Genomic DNA, 24,998 nt, shown 5'->3' on the forward strand with positions numbered 1-24,998 from the left:
GTCTGACTGCACCGCTGGTCTCACTGCGCTTGTCTGACTGCACCGCTGGTCTCACTGCGCTAGTCTGACTGCACCGCTGGTCTCACTGTGCTAGTCTTGACAGCACCGCTGGTCTCACTCCGCTAGTCTGACTGCACCGCTGGTCTCACTGCGCTAGTCTGACTGCACCGCTGGTCTCACTGCGCTAGTCTGACTGCACCGCTGGTCTCACTGCGCTAGTCTGACTTCACCGCTGGTCTCACTGCGCTAGCCTGACTGCACCGCTGGTCTCACTGCGCTAGTCCGACTGCACCGCTGGTCTCACTGCGCTAGTCTGACTGCACCGCTGGTCTCACTGCGCTAGTCTGACTGCACCGCTGGTCTCACTGCGCTAGTCTGACTGCACCGCTGGTCCCACTGCGCTAGTCTGACTGCACCGCTGGTCTCACTGTGCCAGTCTGACTGCACCGCTGGTCTCACTGCGCTAGTCTGACTGCACCGCTGGTCTCACTGCGCTAGTCTGACTGCACCGCTGGTCTCACTGCGCCAGTCTGACTGCACCGCTGGTCTCACTGCGCTAGTCTGACTGCACCGCTGGTCCCACTGCGCTAGTTTGACTGCACCGCTGGTCTCACTGCGCTAGTCTGACTGCACCGCTGGTCTCACTGCGCCAGTCTGACTGCACCGCGGGTCCCCCTGTGCCAGTCTGACTGCACCGCTGGTCTCACTGCGCCAGTCTGACTGCACCGCTGGTCCCCCTGTGCCAGTCTGACTGCACCGCTGGTCCCCCTGTGCCAGTCTGACTGCACCGCTGGTCTCACTGCGCTAGTCTGACTGCACCGCTGGTCTCACTGCGCTAGTCTGACTGCACCGCTGGTCTCACTGCGCTAGTCTGACTGCACCGTTGGTCTCACTGCTCTAGTCTGACTGCACCGCTGGTCTCACTGCGCTAGTCTTGACTGCACCGCTGGTCTCACTGCGCTAGTCTGACTGCACCGCTGGTCTCACTGCGCTCGTCTGACTGCACCGCTGGTCTCACTGCGCTAGTCTGACTGCACCGCTGGTCTCACTGCGCTAGTCTGACTGCACCGCTGGTCTCACTGCGCTAGTCTGACTGCACCGCTGGTCTCACTGCTCTAGTCTGACTGCACCGCTGGTCTCACTGCGCTAGTCTGACTGCACCGCTGGTCTCACTGCGCTAGTCTGACTGCACCGCTGGTCTCACTGCGCTAGTCTGACTGCACCGCTGGTCACACTGCGCTAGTCCGACTGCACCGCTGGTCTCACTGCGCTAGTCTGACTGCACCGCTGGTCCCACTGCGCTAGTCTGACTGCACCGCTGGTCTCACTGCGCCAGTCTGACTGCACCGCTGGTCACACTGCGCTAGTCCGACTGCACCGCTGGTCTCACTGCGCTAGTCTGACTGCACCGCTGGTCTCACTGCGCTAGTCTGACTGCACCGCTGGTCTCACTGTGCCAGTCTGACTGCACCGCTGGTCTCACTGCGCCAGTCTGACTGCACCGCTGGTCTCACTGCGCTAGTCTGACTGCACCGCTGGTCTCACTGCGCTAGTCTCACTGCACCGCTGGTCCTGCTGCGCTAGTCTGACTGCACCGCTGGTCTCACCGCGCTAGTCTGACTGCACCGCTGGTCTCACCGCGCTAGTCTGACTGCACCGCTGGTCTCACTGCGCCAGTCTGACTGCACCGCTGGTCTCACTGCGCCAGTCTGACTGCACCACTGGTCTCACCGCGCTAGTCTGACTGCACCGCTGGTCTCACTGCACTAGTCTGACTGCACCGCTGGTCTCACTGCGCTAGTCTGACTGCACCGCTGGTCCTACTGCGCTAGTCTGACTGCACCGCTGGTCCCGCTGCGCTAGTCTGACTGCACCGCTGGTCCCCCTGTGCCAGTCTGACTGCACCGCTGGTCTCACTGCGCTAGTCTGACTGCACCGCTGGTCTCACTGCGCTACTCTGACTGCACCGCTGGTCTCACTGCGCTAGTCTGACTGCACCGCTGGTCTCACTGCGCTAGTCTGACTGCACCGCTGGTCTCACTGCGCTAGTCTGACTGCACCGCTGGTCTCACTGCGCTAGTCTGACTGCACCGCTGGTCTCAATGCGCTAGTCTGACTGCACCGCTGGTCTCACTGCGCTAGTCTGACTGCACCGCTGGTCTCACTGCGCTAGTCTGACTGCACCGCTGGTCCCACTGCGCTAGTCTGACTGCACCGCTGGTCTCACTGCGCTCGTCTGACTGCACCGCTGGTCTCACTGCGCTAGTCTGACTGCACCGCTGGTCTCACTGCGCTAGTCTGACTGCACCGCTGGTCCTGCTGCGCTAGTCTGACTGCACCGCTGGTCCTGCTGCGCTCGTCTGACTGCACCGCTGGTCCTGCTGCGCTAGTCTGACTGCACCGCTGGTCCTGCTGCGCTCGTCTGACTGCACCGCTCGTCTCACTGCGCTAGTCTGACTGCACCGCTGGTCTCACTGCGCTAGTCTGACTGCACCGCTGGTCCTGCTGCGCTAGTCTGACTGCACCGCTGGTCCTGCTGCGCTAGTCTGACTGCACCGCTGGTCTCACTGCGCCGCTGGTCTCACTGCGCTAGTCTGACTGCACCGCTGGTCCTGCTGCGCTAGTCTGACTGCACCGCTGGTCTCACTGCGCTCGTCTGACTGCACCGCTGGTCTCACTGCGCTAGTCTGACTGCACCGCTGGTCTCACTGCGCTAGTCTGACTGCACCGCTGGTCCTGCTGCGCTAGTCTGACTGCACCGCTGGTCTCACTGCGCTAGTCTGACTGCACCGCTGGTCTCACTGCGCTAGTCTGACTGCACCGCTGGTCTCACTGCGCTAGTCTGACTGCACCGCTGGTCTCACTGCGCTAGTCTGACTGCACCGCTGGTCCCACTGCGCTAGTCTGACTGCACCGCTGGTCTCACTGCGCCAGTCTGACTGCACCGCTGGTCTCACTGCGCTAGTCTGACTGCACCGCTGGTCTCACTGCGCTAGTCTGACTGCACCGCTGGTCCTACTGCGCTAGTCTGACTGCACCGCTGGTCTCACTGCGCCAGTCTGACTGCACCGCTGGTCTCACTGCGCTCGTCTGACTGCACCGCTGGTCTCACTGCGCTAGTCTGACTGCACCGCTGGTCTCACTGCGCTAGTCTGACTGCACCGCTGGTCTCACTGCGCCAGTCTGACTGCACCGCTGGTCTCACTGCGCTAGTCTGACTGCACCGCTGGTCTCACTGCGCTAGTCTGACTGCACCGCTGGTCTCACTGCGCCAGTCTGACTGCACCGCTGGTCTCACTGCGCTAGTCTGACTGCACCGCTGGTCTCACTGCGCTAGTCTGACTGCACCGTTGGTCTCACTGCGCTAGTCTGACTGCACCGCTGGTCTCACTGCGCTAGTCTGACTGCACCGCTGGTCTCACTGCGCTAGTCTTGACTGCACCGCTGGTCTCACTGCGCTAGTCTGACTGCACCGCTGGTCTCACTGCACCGCTGGTCTCACTGCGCTCGTCTGACTGCACCGCTGGTCTCACTGCGCTAGTCTGACTGCACCGCTGGTCTCACTGCGCTAGTCTGACTGCACCGCTGGTCTCACTGCGCTAGTCTGACTGCACCGCTGGTCTCACTGCGCTAGTCTGACTGCACCGCTGGTCTCACTGCGCTAGTCTGACTGCACCGCTGGTCTCACTGCGCTAGTCTGACTGCACCGCTGGTCTCACTGCGCCAGTCTGACTGCACCGCTGGTCTCACTGCGCTAGTCTGACTGCACCGCTGGTCTCACTGCGCTAGTCTGACTGCACCGCTGGTCTCACTGCACCGCTGGTCTCACTGCGCTCGTCTGACTGCACCGCTGGTCTCACTGCGCTAGTCTGACTGCACCGCTGGTCTCACTGCGCTAGTCTGACTGCACCGCTGGTCTCACTGCGCTAGTCTGACTGCACCGCTGGTCTCACTGCGCTAGTCTGACTGCACCGCTGGTCTCACTGCGCTAGTCTGACTGCACCGCTGGTCTCACTGCGCTAGTCTGACTGCACCGCTGGTCTCACTGCGCTAGTCTGACTGCACCGCTGGTCCTGCTGCGCTAGTCTGACTGCACCGCTGGTCCTACTGCGCTAGTCTGACTGCACCGCTGGTCTCACTGCGCTAGTCTGACTGCACCGCTGGTCTCACTGCGCTAGTCTGACTGCACCGCTGGTCCCACTGCGCTAGTCTGACTGCACCGCTGGTCTCACTGTGCCAGTCTGACTGCACCGCTGGTCTCACTGCGCTCGTCTGACTGCACCGCTGGTCTCACTGCGCTAGTCTGACTGCACCGCTGGTCTCACTGCGCTAGTCTGACTGCACCGCTGGTCTCACTGCGCTAGTCTGACTGCACCGCTGGTCTCACTGCGCCAGTCTGACTGCACCGCTGGTCTCACTGCGCTAGTCTGACTGCACCGCTGGTCCCACTGCGCTAGTCTGACTGCACCGCTGGTCTCACTGCGCTAGTCTGACTGCGCCGCTGGTCTCACTGCGCTAGTCTGACTGCACCACTGGTCTCACTGAGCTGTCACCGTGCCAACTCCCCTGAAACAATTGCCCGCGCACGATAACTGCTTACACTCAAGCCAAGATTAAGATACCAAACACGCTTTATGTAACGTTTGAAACCGTCGGCTGTTTACAACAATAGAGTAAATAAGGAAAAACTGGTGAGAGAGTCAGTAACCAGAGAACACAGATTTAAGATAATGGGCAAAAGAGCCAGAGGGGAGATGAGGATAAATGTTTTTACCTAAGTTATGATGATCTGGAATACACTGCCTGAAGAGTTAATGAATCCACATTCTCCAACAGTTTGATAGCAAAATACTGCAGATGTTGGAAATCCGAAATAACAACAGAAAATGCTGGAAAAACTCAGCAAGTCAGGCAACATCCGTGGAGAGAAATTTGAGTTGACGTTTCAAATTTCTCTCCACGGATGTTGCCTGACTTGCTGAGTTTTTCCAGCATTTTCTGTTGTTATTTCTCCAACAGTTTGTTTTCTTAGAAAAATAACCCCAAATTCTTTCACATTACTGTAGCTGGCGTTCAGAAAATGAGCTTGGGCCTGAGGGGGCTCCGTCTGTCCAGGTGAGCTTCAAGTACCCTGGGGCATTTCACTATACCGCGACTCTATCTCAACGTACCTGCATTCAGTGCCAGCGCAGGTGCATACAGCACTACACCCATGTAAATCACCTGCAATTAGAAGAGAAAGATTGGTATTACCATGAACAAAACCCTCTCCTGCAACTAACAGGTCTGGCTGTCTGAATTCATTCTTACTGTCAGTGATGGCACTGTCACCTGAGTCAATTGGTTCAAAAAACCCCACTAGACACAAGTATCAACACCTCGGGGCAGTACTGAGGGAGCGCCAACTGTCTTTTTGCATGAGACTCCCCTTCAGCCAATAACAAGGTTGTACTATGGATATCACTACCTTGAGCATATTCAGCAGCCTTTCATGTGGAACTCTATCAAAAGCTTTCTGGAAGTCTTGACATGCCATAGGAGTTCCCACTGGCAACTTGGGACATCACCTCCTCAAAAGAAAAGTCAAGGTTAGCCAGCAGGCTCTTGCTCCTTCTGAAACCACCATGGCTGCCATTTACTAGGTTACTTTCCATTATTTTTGCCTTAGTCTGTAGTTACTTGGATTTGTTTCGTTGCCTCTTTTGAAAGGTGGTTTGGTTCCAATCCATTGAGACTTGCCATGTTCACCAACTCCCTCATCATGCAATTCATAGAGCATGGTGTCAGCCGCAACTCAAAGGTGTCAGCCGTGGCTCGGTGGGTAGCACTGTTGCCCGAGTCACATGGCTGTGGGTTCAAGCGCCACTCCAGAGACTTGAACACATAATCCAGGCTGACACGCCCAGCGCAGAACTGAGGGGGTGTTGCACTGTCAGATGCGAAATTAAACCGAGGCCCTCTCGAGATCCCACGGCACTATTCGAAGAGGAGCAGGGGATTTCTCCACCGTGTCCTGGCCAATATTGATCCCTCAATTGACATTACTAAAACAGATCAAGTCATTATCTTATTACTGTTTGTGAGACCTCGATGTGTGCACATTGGCTGCTTAATACATTACAACGCTTCAAAAGGACTTCATTGGCTGTAAAGCACTTTGGCGTGCCCTGAGGTTGTGAAAGGCGCTTTATAAATGCAAGTTTTTTCTTTTTATCTCTAAGCTCATTGAGCTCCTTCTGGTATGTGCCGTCACCCCTGGAGATTTGTTTATTTTTGATCCCTTAGATTCAGTCTAGGAGCTGCAACGTCAAATTAGTTCAGCATACTTGTAGAAAGGTGGTTTCCACTGGTGGGAGGGACGGTAGCTATAGGAACATAGGAGGAGGCCATTCTGCCCCTCGAGCCTGTTCCGCCATTCAATGAGATCATGGCTGATCTGCGACCTAACTCTATATACCTACCTTTGGCTATGTCCCTTAATACCTTTGGTCAACAAAAAGCTATCAACCTCAGATTTAAAATTAACAATTGATCGAGCATCAATTGCTGTTTGCGGAACAGAGTTCTAGACGTGTTTCCTAATTCCAGAGTGTGTAGAAGTGTTTCCTAATTTCACTCCTGAAAGGTCTGGCTCTAATTTTTAGACTATGGCCCCCTAGTCCTAGAATCCCCATAGGACACAGATTTAAGGTAATTGGCAAAAGTACCATAGGGGAGATGGGGGCAACTTCTTTTTATTTTATGCAGCGAGTTGCTGTGATCTGGAATGCACTGCCTGAAAGGGTGAAGGATCTTCGAAAGAGCCAGCGCAGACTCGATGGGCAAAATGGCCGCCTTCTGTGCTGTACCTTTCTATGATACTATGAAAGCGTTGCTGACTAACAGACCAGGGATATTTATATAACTGCTGCTAAAAAGAAGCATAAACCACAGCATCAATTATGAATGACAGATGCTGCATTAGCTTCCAATATATTTGTCAGAATGTCCATCAAACTCTATGGGGGTTATATTGATTAGTGGGGAGACAGGGAGGGCGGTACGTGAAAGTAAACGAGGGTCCCTTACAGGCAGAGACAGGAGAAATTATAATGGGGAATAAGGAAATGGCAGAAACATTAAACAAATACATTTTACTTGTCTTCACAGCAGAAGACACAAAAAACATTCTGGAAATAGTGGGGAACCAAGGGTCTAGTGAGAATGAGGAACTTAAACAAATTTGTATTAGTAAAGAAATTGTGCTGGAGAAATTAAGGGGACTAAAGCCAACAAATTCCCTGGACCTGATAGCCTACATCCTTCAATAGTAACATTCAAAAGGGAATTGGATAAATACTTGAAAAGTAAAAATTTGCAGGGCTATGGGAAAAGAGCAGGGGAGTGGGGCTAATTGGATAGCTCTTTCAAAGAGCGGGCACAGGCACACTGGGCCGAATGGCCTCCTTCTGTGCTGCATCAATCTACATGCAGCATCTAAATCTGTTTTTGTCATCTACCCAGAATCTAGAGAACAATCTGGTTTAACAATTAACTTCTGTAGAATGCAGATAAAATGAACACTGGTTCCAAATTTAATCTGATTTCGACCTTTAGAACCAAAGAAAGGAATATCAAGTGATCAGAGAGGAGTCTGTAGAAAAACTGGGCAGCTAGATAGCTGATCATTACTTTGTACCTTTTGTAGAACAGATCCCCTGCAGGAATCTACAGGCTTGGCATTGTGTGATTCAGGCTCCAGTGTTTGCTGATAAAACCACGCACAAACACTCTCGTTACTGAATGACTAAAGTTCAAGTCTTTGTATTCAAGTGCGGTTTGTCTTAACCCACTGTGAATACACAGGGTCTCCATGGTGCAAGTCAGTCACCACTGCCGTTTCACACCCAAGTCATGCTGCGGTAGTGTAGTGATTATGTCACGGGACTAGTAATCCAGAGAACGTGAGTTCAAATCCCACTTGAATTCAGTTTTAACAATTCTTGAAATAAAAAGCTGGTTATCAGTGAAAGTGAAGCTGTCGGATTGTCGTTAAAAAAAACCCAACTGGTTCACTAATGTCCTTTAGGGAATCAAACCTGTAGTCCTTACCCGGTCTGGTGTCTATGTGGCTCCAGTGCCACACAAATGTGGTTCTCGCTTAACTGCTCCCTGAAGTGACCTAGGCAGCCACTCAGTGGGCCCATCGCCATCTTCTCACGGCAACTAGGGATGCCCACATCCCGAGAATTAGCTAACTTCTTTAGCCGGTGGTTAGAATGTGGCATAGGGAGTGGTTGAGGCGAATCGCATAGATGTACTTAAGGGGAAGCTAGATAAGTACACGAGGGAGAAAAGAAGAGAAGGATATGTAGGGCGGGAGGAGGCCTGTGCGGAGCATAAACCGGTTGGGCTGAATGGCCTGTTTCTGTGCTGTAAATTCTATATAATGAGAGACCTGGCTTATGGCAGCTGAGCCACGAGGAGAGCCTGGGATTTGCTTACGCTGAAGAGACGAGACGATCGGGTGAGATATTAGTCCAGCTCCTTAAGGCAACAGATAAATTCAACCCTGATGAGTTCAAAACGCTCACAAACTCTAGAACCAGGGGTCACGGCTCAGAGTTAGAAGAGAGGTGCACAGAGAGTTTAGATCCTTCACGCAGAGGGTGGTGAACATGTGGAATGGACTGGCCAGGGACGCAGGTAGCGTGGAGAACTTTAAGACAGCCTCCTCGGAACAGGAGAAGGCCATTCGAGTCTGTTCCGCCATTCAGTTAGATCATGGCTGACCTGTATCTTAACTCCATCTATGCGCCTTGGTTCTGTAACCCTTAATACCCGTGCCGAACAAAAACCTATCGGTCAGTTTTGAAATTTTCAATTGACCCCCCGGCCTCAACAGCGTTTTAGGGAGAGTTCCAGATTTCCACTACCCTTTGTGTGAAGAAGTGCTTCCTGGCATCACCCTTGAACAGCCTGGCTCTAATTTTCAGGTTATGCCCCCTTGTTCTGGACTCCCTCCACCAGAGGAAATAGTTTCTCTCCATCTACCCTATCAACGCCTTTGATCATCTTAAACACCTCCATTAGATCACCCGTTAGTCTTCTATATTCAAGGTAATACAAGGCTAGTCTTTGCAACCTGTCCTCATAACTTAAACCCCGGTATCATTCTGGTGAATCTGCGCTGCTCCCCCTCCAGGGCCAGTATGTCCTTCCTGAGGTGCGGGGCCCAGAACTGAACGCGGGTACTCCAGATGGGGTCTTACCAGAGCTTTATATAACGTAATATAGTTTCACCCCTTTGTATTCCAGCCCGCTTGAGATAAAGGCCAACATTCCTTTAGCCTTTTTAATTAATTTTGTACTCGCTCTTAGTGATCCTGTGAGAGAAGAACTGGCAGAGACCCAATGGAGATTAACCAATCGGATTAACTTACATACTCATGTTAACTGTTGAGTTGTGTTTATTATTAAGTGGCCTACTTCAAAATAGGACATTTCCCCTCCCCACTAATTCCCCGCTCCCTTTCCCGAGGTGTTGACTCCTTGTTGGCGTGCGGCTCCATACTACTTCCAATACCTTGGCCCAACTGACCATTATTCATGGTGGACACCAAGTGATTTGCAGCCTGTTCGATTTGGGCAAGTACTGCAGCCAAGGCTATTCCTGGCCTGGCTCACACCCACACTTCCAGGGGAGGGAAGGGGCGGAGGGACGGCGGTTCAGTAGATGGCCGACCCTGTCCAAAGACACCCATGCTAACCCAGGGGGAGGCCAATCACAGCCCCATTCGGCCGACATCAGTTACAGTTAGCACAGAACGTGAGCAGGCTACTTGAGGCAAATTTTTGTTAACGCAAAATGAATGTCACTTTTCACGAAGGGCAGCGTGACATACTGAGCATGCCTTAACTTTTAACATTTAGTGAAGAACAGAAGGATTAAATTTGAGAATGTGTCAGCTGTGGCTCAGTGGGTAGCACCCTCGTCCGAGTCAGAAGGTCGTGGGTTCAAGTCCCGCTCCAGAGACTTGAGCACAAAAATCTAGGCGGACCCTCCCAGTGCAGTGCTGAGGGAGTGCCGCACTGTCGGATGAGACGTTAAACCGAGGCCCCGTCTGCTCTCTCAGGTGGATGTAAAAGAGCCCATGGCACCATTTCGAAGAAGAGCAGGGGAGTTCTCCCCACTGTCCTGGCCAATATTTATCCCTGAATCAACATCACTATAACAGATTATCCGGTCATTATCACATTGCTGCTTGTGGGAGCTTGCAGTGCGCTAATTGGCTGCTACATTTCCTACAATACAACAGTGACTACACTTCAAAAGTACTTCATTGGCTGTAAAGTACTTTGGGACGTCCTACGGTCGTGAAAGGTGCTATAGAAATGCAAGATTTTCTTTCTTTCTAAATTTGATCTCAATTGGTTAAAGGAACTGATTTATTTCCCAGTGAATGACCGAATCTCTATAGCAGTGCGGCGGACAGGTTTTTTTTTTCTTTTTGACAGTACCGGAAGTTTATTTATTTTATGTTCCTGGCTGTTTGAACGAAAGTTCCACCTCAGGAGTATTTAACCCGCTCCTGCTAGAAACATCTGCCGGACACCACACTCACCATCTGGAATATAAAGGTCAACGTCCCGCACAGCCGCGTCATCTTGTTAAACCGCAGCTCCAGGTACTGGAAGAGAAACACAAACCTTCAAATTCAAATTACAGGCAACAGGAGCGGAAACAATCTAAGAGGGAGCACAACTGCACGAGCCAGAGCGTGGGTAAAAAAAAAGAACCCAGCTCCTGTACGCTGGCCGTATTGTCAGCCGCGTCTCAGTGGGCAGCACGATCGCCACTGAGTCAGAAGGTCGTGGGTTCAAGTCCCACTCCAGAGACCTGAGCCACTAATCTAGGATAACACTTCCAGTGCAGTACTGAGGGAGTGCTGCGCTGTCGGAGGTGCTGTCTTTCGGATGAGATGTTAAACTGAGGCCCCGTCTGTCCTCTCTGGCGCACGTAAAAGATTCAAGCCTAATCTATGCAACCAGTTTGCGAGTTCAAATCCCACCGTAACAAGTTATGAAAATTAATTTAATAAATCTGTTCATTTTCACCCGGGAGGGAAAAGGGGGAGGGGGGGAGTGTCCCCAATTGTCATGCAAGCCACTCAGTTTAAAGAGGAGCACTAAAGGAGAAGGCCCACTACCACCCTCTCAGGGCAGCCGAGGGTGTACAATAAATACCGCCTCGTCAGTCCTGGGATCACAAATAAAATGAGTGGGCATTCTTCACACAAGAGCCTGGACAGTGAGCACCAGCTGGCTCTTCGACCATAGTAGGTTTCACATAGAATCATAGAAATTTACAGCACAGATGTGTCTGTGCCGGCCGAGAAAGAGCTCTCCAGCCTAATCCCACTTTCCAGCTCTCGGTCTATAGCCCTGTAGGTTACAGCACTTCAAGTGCATATGCAAGTACTTTTTAAATGCGATGAGGGTTTCTGCCTCTACCACCCTTTCAGGCAGTGAGTTCCAGACCCCCCACCACCCTCTGGGTGAAAAAAGTTCTCAACTCCCCTCTGGTTATCGACCCCTCTACTAAGGGAAATAGGGCCTTCCTATCCACTCTATCGAGGCCCCTCATAATTTTATACACCTCAATTAAGTTTCCCCTCAGCCTCCTCTGTTCCAAAGAAAACAACCCCAGCCTATCCAATCTTTCCTCATAGCTAAAATTCTCCAGTCCCGGCAACAGCCTCATAAATCTTCTCCATACCCTCTCTGGTGCAATCACATCCTTCCTGTAATGTGGTGACCAGAACTGCACGCAGTACTCTAGCTGAGGCCTAACTAGTGGATTATACAGTTGAAGCATAACCCCACTGCTCTTGTATTCTATGCCTCGGCTAATAAAGGCAAGCATTCCGTGTGCCTTCTTAACCACCTTATCTATCTGTCCTGCTACCTTCAGGGATCTGTGGACATGCACTCCAAGGTCCCTCTGTTCCTCTACACTTCTCAGTATCCAAGCCCAATTCTATTCCTTACCCACAAACGTGCGCCTCCGGCAGGGCGAACTGGATAGCAATCAGGAGTGGGAACCAGAACCGTTGATTTTATTTCTCCCCCCACGCTTAACTGAATGGTGCTGAGGCCAACAGCATAGACCCGGGGCCTTCCCTGGATGAACTCATGGATGCAGCCGGGGGATGGGGGTCCCCAGGCCAAGCCTTTAATGAACGACATTTAACATATACTAAACCACTGGTCACGCTAAAACAGTGTTGCCCAGTACGTTAGCCACTAGACACAAGTGGCTAATTGGGAATCCAGGTGTGGATAATTGCATTGAATTTTTTAATTAAGCAACAGAAACCGTCGCTGGGCACGGTGAGCTCAACACTCATACTCGCACGGTGGGTGCATGTCAACATCAACCTTTCTGTGGGGGTTTTTTTTTTTTAAATCGTTGAGCGCTTTACTTCTTTGGTTACTGAATGGCAGTAGATGTCTGCTCTTATACACACACGTGAAGCACATTTACCTGTAGTGTAGTTAAGGTGTTGTCTACTAAAATGAGTGCATGCGGCTCAAACCATAGCTACACCTGTGCCTAGTCAGCAATTTCTATTGGACACCAGCCACTGACCAGCGAGGGCCACTGAGTAAATGGGTGTCCACTCACATAGAACTTACAGCACACAAACAGGCCATTCCACCCCACTGGTCCACGCCGGAGTTTATGCTCCAGACGAGCCGCCTCCCACCCCACTTAATCTAACCCTATCATCATATTCTTTTCCTTTCCCCCTCGTGTACATATCCACCTTCCCCTTAAACGCATCCATACTATTCGCCTCAACCACTCCCTGTGGCAGCGAGTTCCACATTCTCACCACGCTCTGGGTAAAGAAGTTTCTCCTGAGTTTCATGTTGGATTTATTAGTGACTATCTTATATTTATGACCTCTAGTTTTGGACTCCCCCCCCCCCCCCCCCCCACCCCACCCCCACCCCCCCCCCACCCCCCGCACCCACCCACCCCACCCACCCCACCCCCCCCCCACCCACCCCACCCCCCCCCCACCCCCCGCCCCCAAGTGGAAACATCTTCTCTACGTCTACCCTATCAAACCCTTTCATAATTTTAAAGAACTCTATTCGGTCACCCTTCAGCCTTCTCTTTTCTAGAGTAAAGAGCCCCAGACAGTTCAATCTTTCTCGAGTTGTAACCCCTCAGTTCATAGAATCTTATAGCACATAAGGCCATTCGGCCCATCGTGGCTGTGCCGGTTTTTTGAAAGAGCTATCCAATCAGACCCACTCTCGCTGCTCTTTCCCCGTAATCCTGCAACATTTTCCCCTTCAAGTATTTATCCAATTCCCTTTTGATAGTTATTATTGAATCTGCTTCCACCGCCCTTTCAGGCAGCGCGTTCCAGATCACCACAACTCGCTGCGTAAAAGAAATGTCTTCTCATCTCACCTTTGGCGCTTATGCCAATAATCTTAAGTCTGTGTCCTCTGGTTACCGACCCTCCTGCCACTGGAAAGAGTCTCTCCTTATTTACTCTATCAAAACCCCTCATGATTTTGAACACCTCTATTAAATTTCCCCTTAATCCTTCTCTGCTCCAAGGAGAACAATCCCAGTCTCTCCACGTAACGGATGGAGGCATTCTGGTGTCGTCCTTGTAAATCCTCGCACCTTTCTCTCTCTAGAGCTTTTCCACTTACCTCGTATGTGCTGGTGAGGCCCAGCCGGTAAAACATGGGGACAAAGATGTGAGCCGGGATGAGGAGCCCCAGGAAGTAGGAGCAGCCCAGGAACCAGTACTCCGTGCCGGACGTGTAGATCTCGGACGGCACGCCTAAGATGGCCACGGCCGACTGGAAGGTGGCGAGGAGGGAGAGTGCCACCGGCATGAAGGTCATGCTGCGTCCCGCCAGCAGGAACTCCTGCGTGGTCCGCTGCCGCCCGCCACTCAGCGCGTAGAAGAGCCCGATGAGCGAGGAGAAAACCAGGAGCAGGGCGAAGATGACGTAGTCCGCCACCGAAAAGCGCATCATCGCTGAAGAGGACATTCTCGCTCAGCGGGCGCGGAGAGGCCCGCCTGCCTCACACAGCTCTCGACCCCGCCACAGTCTCCGGGGGAAGTGTCAGTGAGTTCGGGGAGACAGAGAGAGGAGCTTCCTGGCTTAGAACATCACAGTATAGTCCGTGCCATTCTCATTAAGAGAGCAAGAAATCATTAACACACACACACACACGGGACAGGACGGGGCGACCGGCATAGAGCGGAGCCCGGAGAAAGCAGCACGGCCAGAGTCTGCACCCCCCGCCAGTCGGTCAATCCAATCACTGCCTCTCTCTGGGCATTCCTTCCATAAATGGTCCACCAGGAGGGTCAGCGCGCACACAAAAATAAAACCACACAGATTGACGGAGCAGAGATCACCGGGCTTTAACCAGGTGGAACGCCCAGCAGTCGAAGGGAACACGCTGTCCAAGGCTGGTTAGAAGATAAGCGAGGCGGAAGGGAGGAGGGCGTCCATCCAGCCTAGGGGAAGAGAAAGACAGAAGAGGTCATTTAATCTCCGACAGACAAAACGTCGCTGCTTTCCACAATCTTGGCCACCGCACTGTTTCATAATAGTGCAGCTTTTGATTGAAATTCTGTGCAAATAAGTCAGCTGGATTGTGCTCAGCTTCAGGGAGTTTAAGTGGTAGAAAGCAGCTTATAATCCTAGCAAGAATTTGACCTTCTTGGAATGAAAGCTAGTTGCGGCGTGTTCTCTTTTACATTAATCCTCCTCCTCTTCTGCCCACCTCGAGCAGGCACCGATCCTCGAGGGAGGGAGAGCTGGGAGCTTGCCCCCCGTCATCGCAACTGGCCAGTATCAAAGACGGGAGAAGGCCAAGTTCAAAAGGTGTCAGCCGCGGCTCAGCGGGTTGCGCTCTTGCCTCGGAGTCAGAAGGTCATGGGTTCAAGTTCCACTCCAGAGACTTGAGCCCCATAATCTCGGCTGACACTCTCCAGTGCGCTGCTGAGGGAGCGCTGCACTATCGGAGATGCCGTCTCTCGGATGAGAAGTTATACCTTGGCCCCGTCTGCCCTCTCTACAGCACGCAAAAGATCCCACGGCAGTATTCCCACCCAGAGCAGGGAAGTTCTCCCACTTGTCCTGGCCAACATTTATTCCTCAACCAACATCACTAAAACATCTGGTCATTTATCTCTTTGCTGTTTGTGGGACCTTGCTGTGCACAAATTGGCTGCTGCATTTCCTACATGACAACAGTGAGTACACGTCATAACAGTCATAACAACACAGAAGGAGGCCATTCGGCCCATCGAGTCCATGCCGGCTCGCTGTAGAGCAATCCAGTCATTCCCATTCCCCCGCTCTATCCCCGTAGCCCTGCAAGTTTATTTCCCTCAAGTGCCTATCCAGTCTCCCCTTGAAAACATTGAGTGTCTCCGCTTCCACCACTTCCGTCGGCAGCGAGTTCCAGGTCATCACCACTCGTTGTGTAAAATAGCTTTTCCTCACATCCCCCCTGTATATCTTTTCCAAAACCTTAAATCTGTGTCCCCTAGTCCTTGTACCATCAACTAGTGGGAACAGCCTTTCCCCGTCTAGCCTATCCAAACCCGTCATAATCTTGAACACCTCTATCAAATCACCCCTCAACCTCCTTTGCTCTAATGAAAACAAATCCAGCTTCTCCACCCTGTCCTTATAGCTAAGATCCCCCCCATCCCCGGAACCATTCTGGTAAATCTCCTCTGCACCCTCTCAAGGGCCTTCACATCCTTCCTAAAGTGCGGTGACCAGAACTGGACGCAATACTCCAGTTGTGGCCTAACCAGCGCTTTATAAAGGTTCAGCATAACTTCTCTACTTTTGTACTCAATACCTCGATTTATGAAGCCCAAGATCCCATATGCTTTGCAAACCACTCTCTCAATATGTCCTGCCACCTTCAGGGACCTATGCACATTAACTCCCAGGTCCCTCTGTCCCTGCACACTCTTTAAAACTGTGCCATTAAGTGTATATTGCCTCTCCCTGTTCCTTCTGCCAAAATGCATCACCTCACATTTCTCTGTATTAAATTCCATCTGCCACTTGTCTGCCCATTCTGCTAGCCTTCCTATGTCCTGTTGCAGTCGATTGGTATCATCCTCACTGTTTGCCACAACCCCAAGTTTGGTGTCATCGGCAAATTTAGAAATTCTACTCTGTATTCCAATATCCAGGTCATTTATATATATCAAAAAAAGCAGTGGCCCTAGCACTGAACCTTGGGGAACACCACTGTCTACCATCCTCCAGTCTGAAAGACAGCCATTTACCACAACTCACTGTTTTCTGTCCTTAAGCCAATTCCTTATCCAAGCTGCCACTGACCCACCTATTCCATGAGCCTCAATTTTGTTAACCAGCCTTCTATGTGGTACTTTGTCAAACGTCTTCCGAAAATCCATGTAGACAACATCCATTGCATTCCCTTCATCAAAAAATTCACTGAGATTAGTCAAACACAATCTTCCTTTTACAAATGCATGTTGGCTTTCCTTAATTAGCTTAAATCTCTCCAAATGCCCGTTAATTTTTTCCTTGATTATTGTTTCTAAAACTTTACCCACCACTGATGTTAAACTGACTGGCCTGTAGTTACTTGGATTATCCTTACACCCTTTCTTGAACAATGGTGTCACATTTGCCACTTTCCAATCCTCAGGCACCTTCCCTGAATCTAGGGAAGTTTGGAAAATTATGGCAAGCCCTTCCGCTCTCTCCTCCCCCAATTCCCTTAGCAACCTGACATGCAAGCCATCTGGCGCAGGCGACTTGTCCACTCTAAGCATACGTAGCCTTTCTAGTACATCCTGTCTATCAATTTTCACCCCTTCCATTCCTTCTACCTTTTCCACTTCTGCCGATATTTTGTCAGCATCCACCTCCTTAGTAAACACCGATACAAAGTACTCATTGAGTATTCCAGCCTTGCCCTGCGCCTCTAAACATACATCACCTTCTTTGGTGATGTAAACTCTTTTATGTTAACCGCCATTCTACTCTCATATTCTCTCTTTGCCAATCTGATCCCCTCTCAACTTATTGTATTTGGTCTGGTTCTCCCTTGAAGAATTCACCTGACATGCATCATACACCCTCTTTTTTTGTTTCATCTTCTCTATCTCCCACGTCATCCAAGGAGCCCTTGCTTTGGTTCCCTTACCCTTCCCTCTTGTTGGAATGTACCTAGCCTGTACTTGGAACATCTCCTCCTTAAAGATCACCCATTGTTCCGTTACAGTTTTTCCTGTCAGTCTTTGGTTCCATTTTACTCTGGCTAGATTCTTTTGCATCCCATTGAAGTTAGCCCTATTCAAAAAGTACTTAATTGGCTATGATGTGCTTTGGGAGGTCCTGAGGTTGCGAAACACGCTATATAAATGCAAGTTCCTTCTTTCAATTATACTCAAGATTATTTGCCTCGTACCAGCTGGGCGGGTAGATGAGAATATCTGCCTACTTGCCAGCGATGGCAATGTCCTGATTCCTGGTCAAGCCCTCTCGCGGGTATCAAGTCCTACATCACAGGACAGGTAAACGAAGCCTGCCCTCATAAACAGATCACGGAAGTACTCAGGTGCAGCATGAACCTTGACACCACATGTACTCTTTATGACTCCATCAGTTGATTTCATTGTCCTTCAAGATATGGTTGTACAAGTGAAGCAGGCTCGGGAGGAACAGGTGACTTGGACCTATGGTTATTAAAGCTCTCCACCACTGGGGGTTTTCCTCGCCTCATGTCTGGGTCTGTTGTAGACTCATTGATAGAGATTGATTGTCATGATTGGTCAACAACTTCATTATGGTTGGATCATGCAACTACCCGAAGGCGAACTAGATGGACCGTGATCTTTTATCGTTTGGCAATTCCTATGTTCCTATCATGCGCGTCTGTCCTACTGGCTGATTTTGGATTACATAGAATTCACAACACAAATGCAAGCCATTCGGCCCAACTGGTCCATGTCGGTGTTTATGCTCCACATGAGCCACCTACCACCCCTCTTCATCTCACCCTATCAGCATATCCGTCTATTCCTTTCTCCCTAGTGTGTTTATCTAGCTTCCCCTTAAATGCACCTATGCTATTTGCCTCAACCACTCCTTGTGGTAGCAAGTTCCACATCCTAACCACTCTCTGGGTAAAGATGTTTTTCACCAAGAAGCTTTTCACCAATCCATCTACACCGCCATCCCCCACCAGGACAGCCTGAGGGCGCTCCGCTTCTTCCTTGAACAGAGGTCCAACCAATCCCCACCCTCCTCCGCTGGCTGAACTTGTTCTCACATTGAACAACTTCTCCTTTGACTCCACTCACTTCCTCCAAATTAAAGGTGTTGCTATGGGAACCCGCATGGGTCCCAGCTATGCCTGCCTTTTCGTGGGACATGTGGAACATTCTTTTTTCCAGTCCTACTCAGGTCCCCTCCCTCACCTCTTTTTCTGGTACATCGATGCCGTTTCCTGCTCTCGCCCTGAACTAGATAATTTCATTCACTTTGCTTCCAATTTCCACCGTTCCCTCGCCTTCACATGGTTCATCTCCGCCTCTTCCCTTCCTTGACTTCTCTGTCTCCATTTCTGGGGATAGGCTATTGACAAATATTCACTACAAGCCCACTGACTCCCACAGCTACCTTGACTACACTTCCTCCCACCCCGCTTCCTGTAAGGACTCTATTCCATTCTCCCAGTTTCTCCATCTCCGCCGCATCTGCTCTGACGATGCCACCTTCCATACCAGTGCTTCCGATATGTCTTCCTTTTTTCTCAACCGAGGATTCCCCTCTACAGTGGTTGACACGGCCCTCGACCGTGTCTGTTCCATTTCCCGCACTTCTGCTCTCACCCCTTCCCCTCCCTCCCAGAACCAGGATAGGGTTCCCCTTGTCTTCACCTTTCACCCCACCAGCCTCCACATTCAACGGGTCATCCTCTGCCATTTCCGCCACCTACAGCGTGATCCGACCACCAAACACATCTTCCCCTCCCCTCCCCTTTCAGCATTCCCGAAGGGACCGCTCCCTCCACGACACCCTGGTCCACTCCTCGATCCTCCCCTTCCCATGCAAGCGCAGGAGATGCAACACCTGCCCTTTTACTTCCTCCCTTCCCACTGTCCAGGGCCCCAAACACACTTTCCAGGTGAAACAGCAATTTACTTGTACTTCTTGCAATCTAGTATACTGTATTCGCTGCTCACAATGCGGTATCCTCTACATTGGGGAGACCAAACGCAGATTGGGTGACCGCTTTGCGGAACACCTCCGTTCAGTCCGTAAGGGTGACCCCGAGCTTCCGGTCGCCTGTCACTTTAATTCTCCGCTCCACTCCCACTCTGACCTCACTGTCCTCGACCTCTTGCACTGTTCCAATGAAGCTCAATGTAAGCTCGAGGAACAGCACCTCATCTTGCGATTAGGCACCTTACAGCCTTCTGGACTCAACATCGAGTTCAACAATTTCAGATCATAACCTCGGCCCCTATTTTTTTCTCTCACATGGCAGCTGTCAATCATTCTGCCATTGCCATTTACACTTCATCTCGAGTCATCTTTTGTTTCTTAACTTGTCCCATTACCACCTTCTTTTGCCTTGCACCATCATCCCTTTTGTCTCTTAATCTCTCCTGTCTTCCAACCTATCACAGACCTTCCCTTTTGTTCTTTCCCCCCCCCCCTTTTCCCTGCCCCTGTACTAACTTAAAACTCTGTTACATCTCTAACTTTTTCCAGTTCTGACGAAGGGTCATCGACCTGAAACGTTAACTCCGTTTCTCTCTCTACTGATGCTGCCTGACTTGCTGAGTATTTCCAGAATTTTCTGTTTTTATTTCTCTATTCCTTGTTGGATTCATTGGTGACATTTTTATATTTCTCAGAAATGGGGATGTTTGCTGATGACAGCACAGTGTTCAGCGCCATTCACAACTCCTCAGATAATGAAGCAGTCCATGCCCGCATGCAACAAGACCTGGACGACGTTCAGGCTTGGGCTGATAACTGGCAGGTAACATTCGCGCCACAGAAGTGCCAGTCAATGACTATCTCCAACAAGCGAGAGTCTAACCACTGCCCCTTGACATTCAATGGCATTACCATCGCCGAATCCCCCACTATTAACATCCTGGGGGTCACCATTGACCAGAAACTTAACTGGACCAGCCACATAAATACTGTGACAAGAGCAGGTCAGAGGCTAGGTATTCTGCGGCGAGTGTCTCACCTCCTGACTCCCTAAAGCCTTTCCACCATCTACAAGGCACAAGTCAGGAGTGTGATTGAATACTCTCCACTTGTCTGGATGAGTGCAGCTCCAACAACACTCAAGAAGCTCGACACCATCCAGGACAAAGCAACCCACTTGATTGACACCCCATCCACCACCTTAAACACTCCCTCCCTCCACCACCAGTGTACCGTGGCTGCAATGTGTACCATCTACAAGATGCACTGCAGCAACTCGCCAAGGCTTCTTCGGCAGCACCTCCCAAACCCGCGACCTCTTCCACCGAGAACGACAAGGGCAGCAGACGCATGGGAACACCACCACTTCTAAGTTCCCCTCCAAGTCACACACCATCCTGACTTTGAGAAGTATATCGCCGATCCTTCATCATCACTGGGTCAAAATCCTGGAACTCCCTCCCTAACAGCACTGGGGGAGCACCTTCACCACACGGGACTGCAGCGGTTCAAGAAAGCGGCTCACCACCACCTTCTCAAGGGCAGTTAGTGATGGGCAATAATTGCTGACATTGTCAGCGACGCCCTGATCCCATAAACAGAAAAAAAAAATTATGACCCTAGTTTTGGATCTTACAGCAATGCCGTAGTGGATTGCGCAGAGCCTAGGAGCATTGAGGAAACGTGTGGGAGTGAAATTCTGACCACAGGGAGAGGCATGTTGCTGGGCGAGCTGTGGTTTCCTGGCTCCCCTTTGATCGGTTGAGCTGTCTCCATCTGCGTTTTAGTTAACTGTCTTGGGCTGAGCTGCAAGTCCTGCCTCTGGGGTCTGTTTGACCTACTGCCTGTCTCCGGTGCTCGGTCAGACTTGACTGGCTGCTGATTGTCTGCCAGACAACACTCGGCACCGGGCTACGTCTCATTGGCTTTCTAAGTTGTTCTCAGTATCTGATACTGGAAGATTTGCAGTTATTGCCCAACACACTGACTGTCTGACTGTGTGTCTCTCTCAATGTCTGTCCCGATACCCTCTGACCCTCGCCCTCTCTCTGTCTTTATCTGCCTGCCTGTCTCTCGGCCTCACTCACACATGCGCGCGCTCGCTCTCTCTCTCGCCGCCTCGCGCTCCCTCTCTCGTGTGTGCGCGCTCCCCCACTCTCGTGCGCGCGCTCCCCCACTCTCGCGCGCGCGCTCCCCCACTCTCGCGCGCGCGCTCCCCCACTCTCTCGCGTTCGCGCTCCCCCACTCTCTCGCGCTCGCGCGCCCTCTCTCGCGCGCGTGCTACCCCTCTCGCGCGCGTGCTACCCCTCTCGCGCGCGTGCTCCCCCTCCCTCTCTTGCGCACTCCCTCTCTCGTGCGCTCCCTCACTCTCTCGCGCGCTCCCTCACTCTCTCGCGCGCTCCCTCCCTCTCTTGCTCTCTCTGCAAATGTTACACCCTTGTTCAAAAAAGGGTGCAAGGATAACCCAGCAACTACAGGCCAGTCAGTTTAACCTGGGTAGTGCGGAATCTTTTAGAAACGAAAATCCGGGACAAAATTTACAGTGATTTGGACAAGTGTGGATTAATTAAGGAAAGCTAGCACGGATTTATTAAAGGTAAATCATGTTTAACTAACTTGATTTGAGTTTTTTGAAGAGGTAACAGAGAGTTAATGAGGGCAATGCGGTTGATGTGGACTTCCAAAAGGCATTTGATAAAGTGCCACATAATAGGCTTGCCAGCAAAGCTGAAGGCCATGGAATAAAAGGGACAGTGTCAGCATGAATACAAAATTGGCTAAGTGACAGGAAACAGAGAGTAGTGGTGAACGGTTGCTTTTTAGACTGGAGGAAGGTAGAAACATAGAAGATAGGAGCAGGAGTAGGCCATTCGGCCCCTCGAGCCTGCTCCGCCATTCAATGAGATCGTGGCTGATCATCCAAGTTCAGTACCCTGTCCCTGCTTTCTCCCCATATCCCTTGAGCCTTAAGAAATACATCTAACTCCTTCTTGAATATATTTAATGAATTGGCCTCCACTGCCTTCTGTGGTAGAGAATTCCACAGGTTCACCACTCTCTGGGTGAAGTAATTCCTCCTCATCTCTGTCCTAAATGGCTTACCCCTTATCTTTAGACTGTGACCCCTGGTTCTGGACTCCCCGGCCATCGGGAACATCCTTCCTGCATCTAGTCTGTCTAGTCCTGTTAGAATTTTATAAGTTTCAATGAGAAACAGTGGTGTTCCCCAGGGGTCGGTACTAGGACCACTGTTTTTCTTGATATATATTAATGACTTGGGTGTACAGGGCACTATTTCAAAATTTGCAGATGACACAAAACTTGGAAGTAAAGTGAACAGTGAGGAGGATAGTGATAGACTTCAACAGGACATAGACAGGCTGCTGGAATGGGCAGACATGCGGCAGATGAAATTTAACGCAGAAAAGTGCAAAGTGATATATTTTGGTAGGAAGAACGAGGAGAGGCAATATAAACTAAAGGGTACAATCCTAAAGGGTGTGCGGGAACAAGGAGACCTGGGGGTATATGTGCACAAATTGTTGAAGGTGGCAGGCACATTTTAGGAAGGATGCGACGCCCTTGGAGGGAGTGCAAAAAAGATTTACGAGAATGGTTCCAAGAATGAGGGACTTCAGTTATGTGGAGAGACTGGAGAAGTTGGGGTTGGTCTCCTTAGAGCAGAGAAGGTTGAGAGGAGATTTGATAGAGGTGTTCAAAATCACGAGGGGTCTGGACAGAGTAGAGAAACTGTTCCCATTGGCAGAAGGGTCGAGAGCCAGAGGACAGATTTAAGGGGATTGGCAAAAGAACCAAAGGCAACGTAAGAAAATCTTTTTTACGCAGCGAGTGGTTAAGATCTGGATTGTACTGCCTCAAAGGGTGGTGGAGGCAGACTCAATCACAGCTTTCAACAGGGATAAAAAATAAGTACATGAAGGAAAAAAATTTGCAGCCGGGACGGGCAGAATGGCCTCCTTCTGTGCCGTTATGATGCTCCCGAGCTCTCCCTCTCCCCTCCTCTCCGGCCTGGGCTGGTTACCGAGCCTCCCCCATTATATTATATATGATATTCCCGGTGTGTTTCTCACCAGCGGCTCGCCCAGGCCTCCGTCGCGATCGGCTCCAGCAGACTCTCAATGACAAACATGGCGGAGGCGGGCTCTGCCCCGGCCCACCAATCACAGGGCGGGACAAGAGGGGTTGCATTCCTGCACCAACATGGCGGAGGCGGGCACTGCCCCGGCCCACCAATCACAGGGCGGGACAGGAGAGGGGTGCATTCCTGCATCAACATGGCGGAGGCGGGCACTGCCCCGGCCCACCAATCACAGGGCGGGACAGGAGGGGGTGCATTCCTGCACCAACATGGCGGCCGGAAACACGGCTGGGCAGCGCTTCCGCCCCGCACCAAAACACCTCGACCAACAGGCTCGGCTCGGCCGGGCTCCCGGAGGCTAGCGGGGCCGCCGATTCCCGTCCCGGGCGCCAGGCGGGGTTTTAATCAGTTAAAAGCGCACTGGGGAAATCCGCGGATCGGTCCACGTGCGGCCTCCCTCCACATGAAAACATGGAGGGGGAGTGGGCGGGGCCGTGTCAGAGGGGGGGCGGGGCCGTGTCAGAGGGGGCGGGACCAGTCTCAGGGAGGGGGTGGGGCCAGTGCCAGGCAATGACTATGTACAGACTTAGTGAACATAGCCTGGCCATCGAAAAAGGCAGACACAGGCAGACCCGGCTACCAAGGGAGGACAGGATATGCTCTCACTGCAGTCAGGGAGTGGTGGAGACAGAGATGCACTTCCTCACAGCTTGTAGAAAATATCAGGGCATAAGGGAGAATTTCTACCCAAAATTCACAAAAATATGCCCGGAATTCAGAAATTTGAATGACGACCAAAAACTCCCATACCTACTAGGGGAAGAGAGAAATTGTGTAACATTAGCGGCACACTATGTTACAGCTTGCCATAAACAGAGGGACAACCACTAAATATAAGAAAAGAGTATATACAAATTATATGAATGTATATTTATACACTCAGGGATATATCTGTTTATACACTGTATGGATAGATCTGTATTTTTGTGTACAAACATGAATGTTTTTCGATGCTTTGGCAACATAAGATGTACCTTGTCTCATGCCAATAAAGCGATTTGAATTGAATTGAAATTGACTATCTCCAACACTTCTCTCTTCGGAACCGAGGATGACTTGCTTCCACATTAAAAATGAGTTCTCAGGTGACTGATGAGTCCAATGCGGGACCTACAGTCTCTGTCACGGGTGGAGCAGACGGTGGTTGAAGGGGCGGGTGGGTGGGGTGCTTGGATTGACGTGCGCTCCTTGCACTACCTGCGCTTGGCTTCCGCTTGCTCCCGGCGAAGAGACTCGAGGTGTTCGACGCCTTCCCAGATGCTTCTCCACTTTGTGCGGTCTTGGGCCAGGGATTCCCAGGTGTCGGTGGGGGTGTTACACTTTTTCAAGGAGGCTTTGAGGGTGTCCTTGAAGCGTTTCCTCTGCCCACCTGGGGCTCTCTTGCCGTGCCGGAGCTCCGAGTAGAGCACTTGTTTTGGGAGTCTCGTATCGGGCATGCGGACAATGTGACCCGTCCATCGGAGCTGATTGAGCGTGGTCAAAGCTTCGATGCTGGGGATGTTGGCCTGAGCAAGAACACTGACGTTGGTGCACCTATCCTGCCAATGGATTTGCAGGATCTTGCGGAGGCAGCGTTGGT

General features: G+C 51.3%; 1 protein-coding gene across 4 annotated transcripts in view; it reads right to left on the minus strand.

The window, feature by feature from the left end:
* Positions 1–23,434, minus strand: part of slc5a6a (solute carrier family 5 member 6a) — a 130,058-nt gene extending 106,624 nt beyond the window's left edge. For all 4 annotated transcript variants that reach the window (XR_015074215.1, XR_015074226.1, XM_085970600.1 and 1 more), the window contains exons 1-4: positions 23,352–23,434; positions 13,720–14,543; positions 10,605–10,670; positions 5,172–5,223 (exon numbers count right to left, since the gene is read on the minus strand). Coding sequence is in view for 2 of the 4 variants with exons in the window: in XM_085970600.1 (XP_085826726.1) it covers positions 5,172–5,223; positions 10,605–10,670; positions 13,720–14,067 (466 nt within the window). In the remaining 2 variants the exon portion in view is untranslated. The remainder of the gene's footprint in view (positions 1–5,171; positions 5,224–10,604; positions 10,671–13,719; positions 14,544–23,351) is intronic.
* Between the last annotated feature and the right edge of the window lie 1,564 nt (positions 23,435–24,998).

Source organism: Somniosus microcephalus, chromosome 1, assembly GCF_052327205.1.
Source record: "Somniosus microcephalus isolate GS21.2 chromosome 1, FLI_Smic_1.0, whole genome shotgun sequence".
In the NCBI taxonomy this organism is placed as follows: domain Eukaryota; kingdom Metazoa; phylum Chordata; class Chondrichthyes; order Squaliformes; family Somniosidae; genus Somniosus; species Somniosus microcephalus.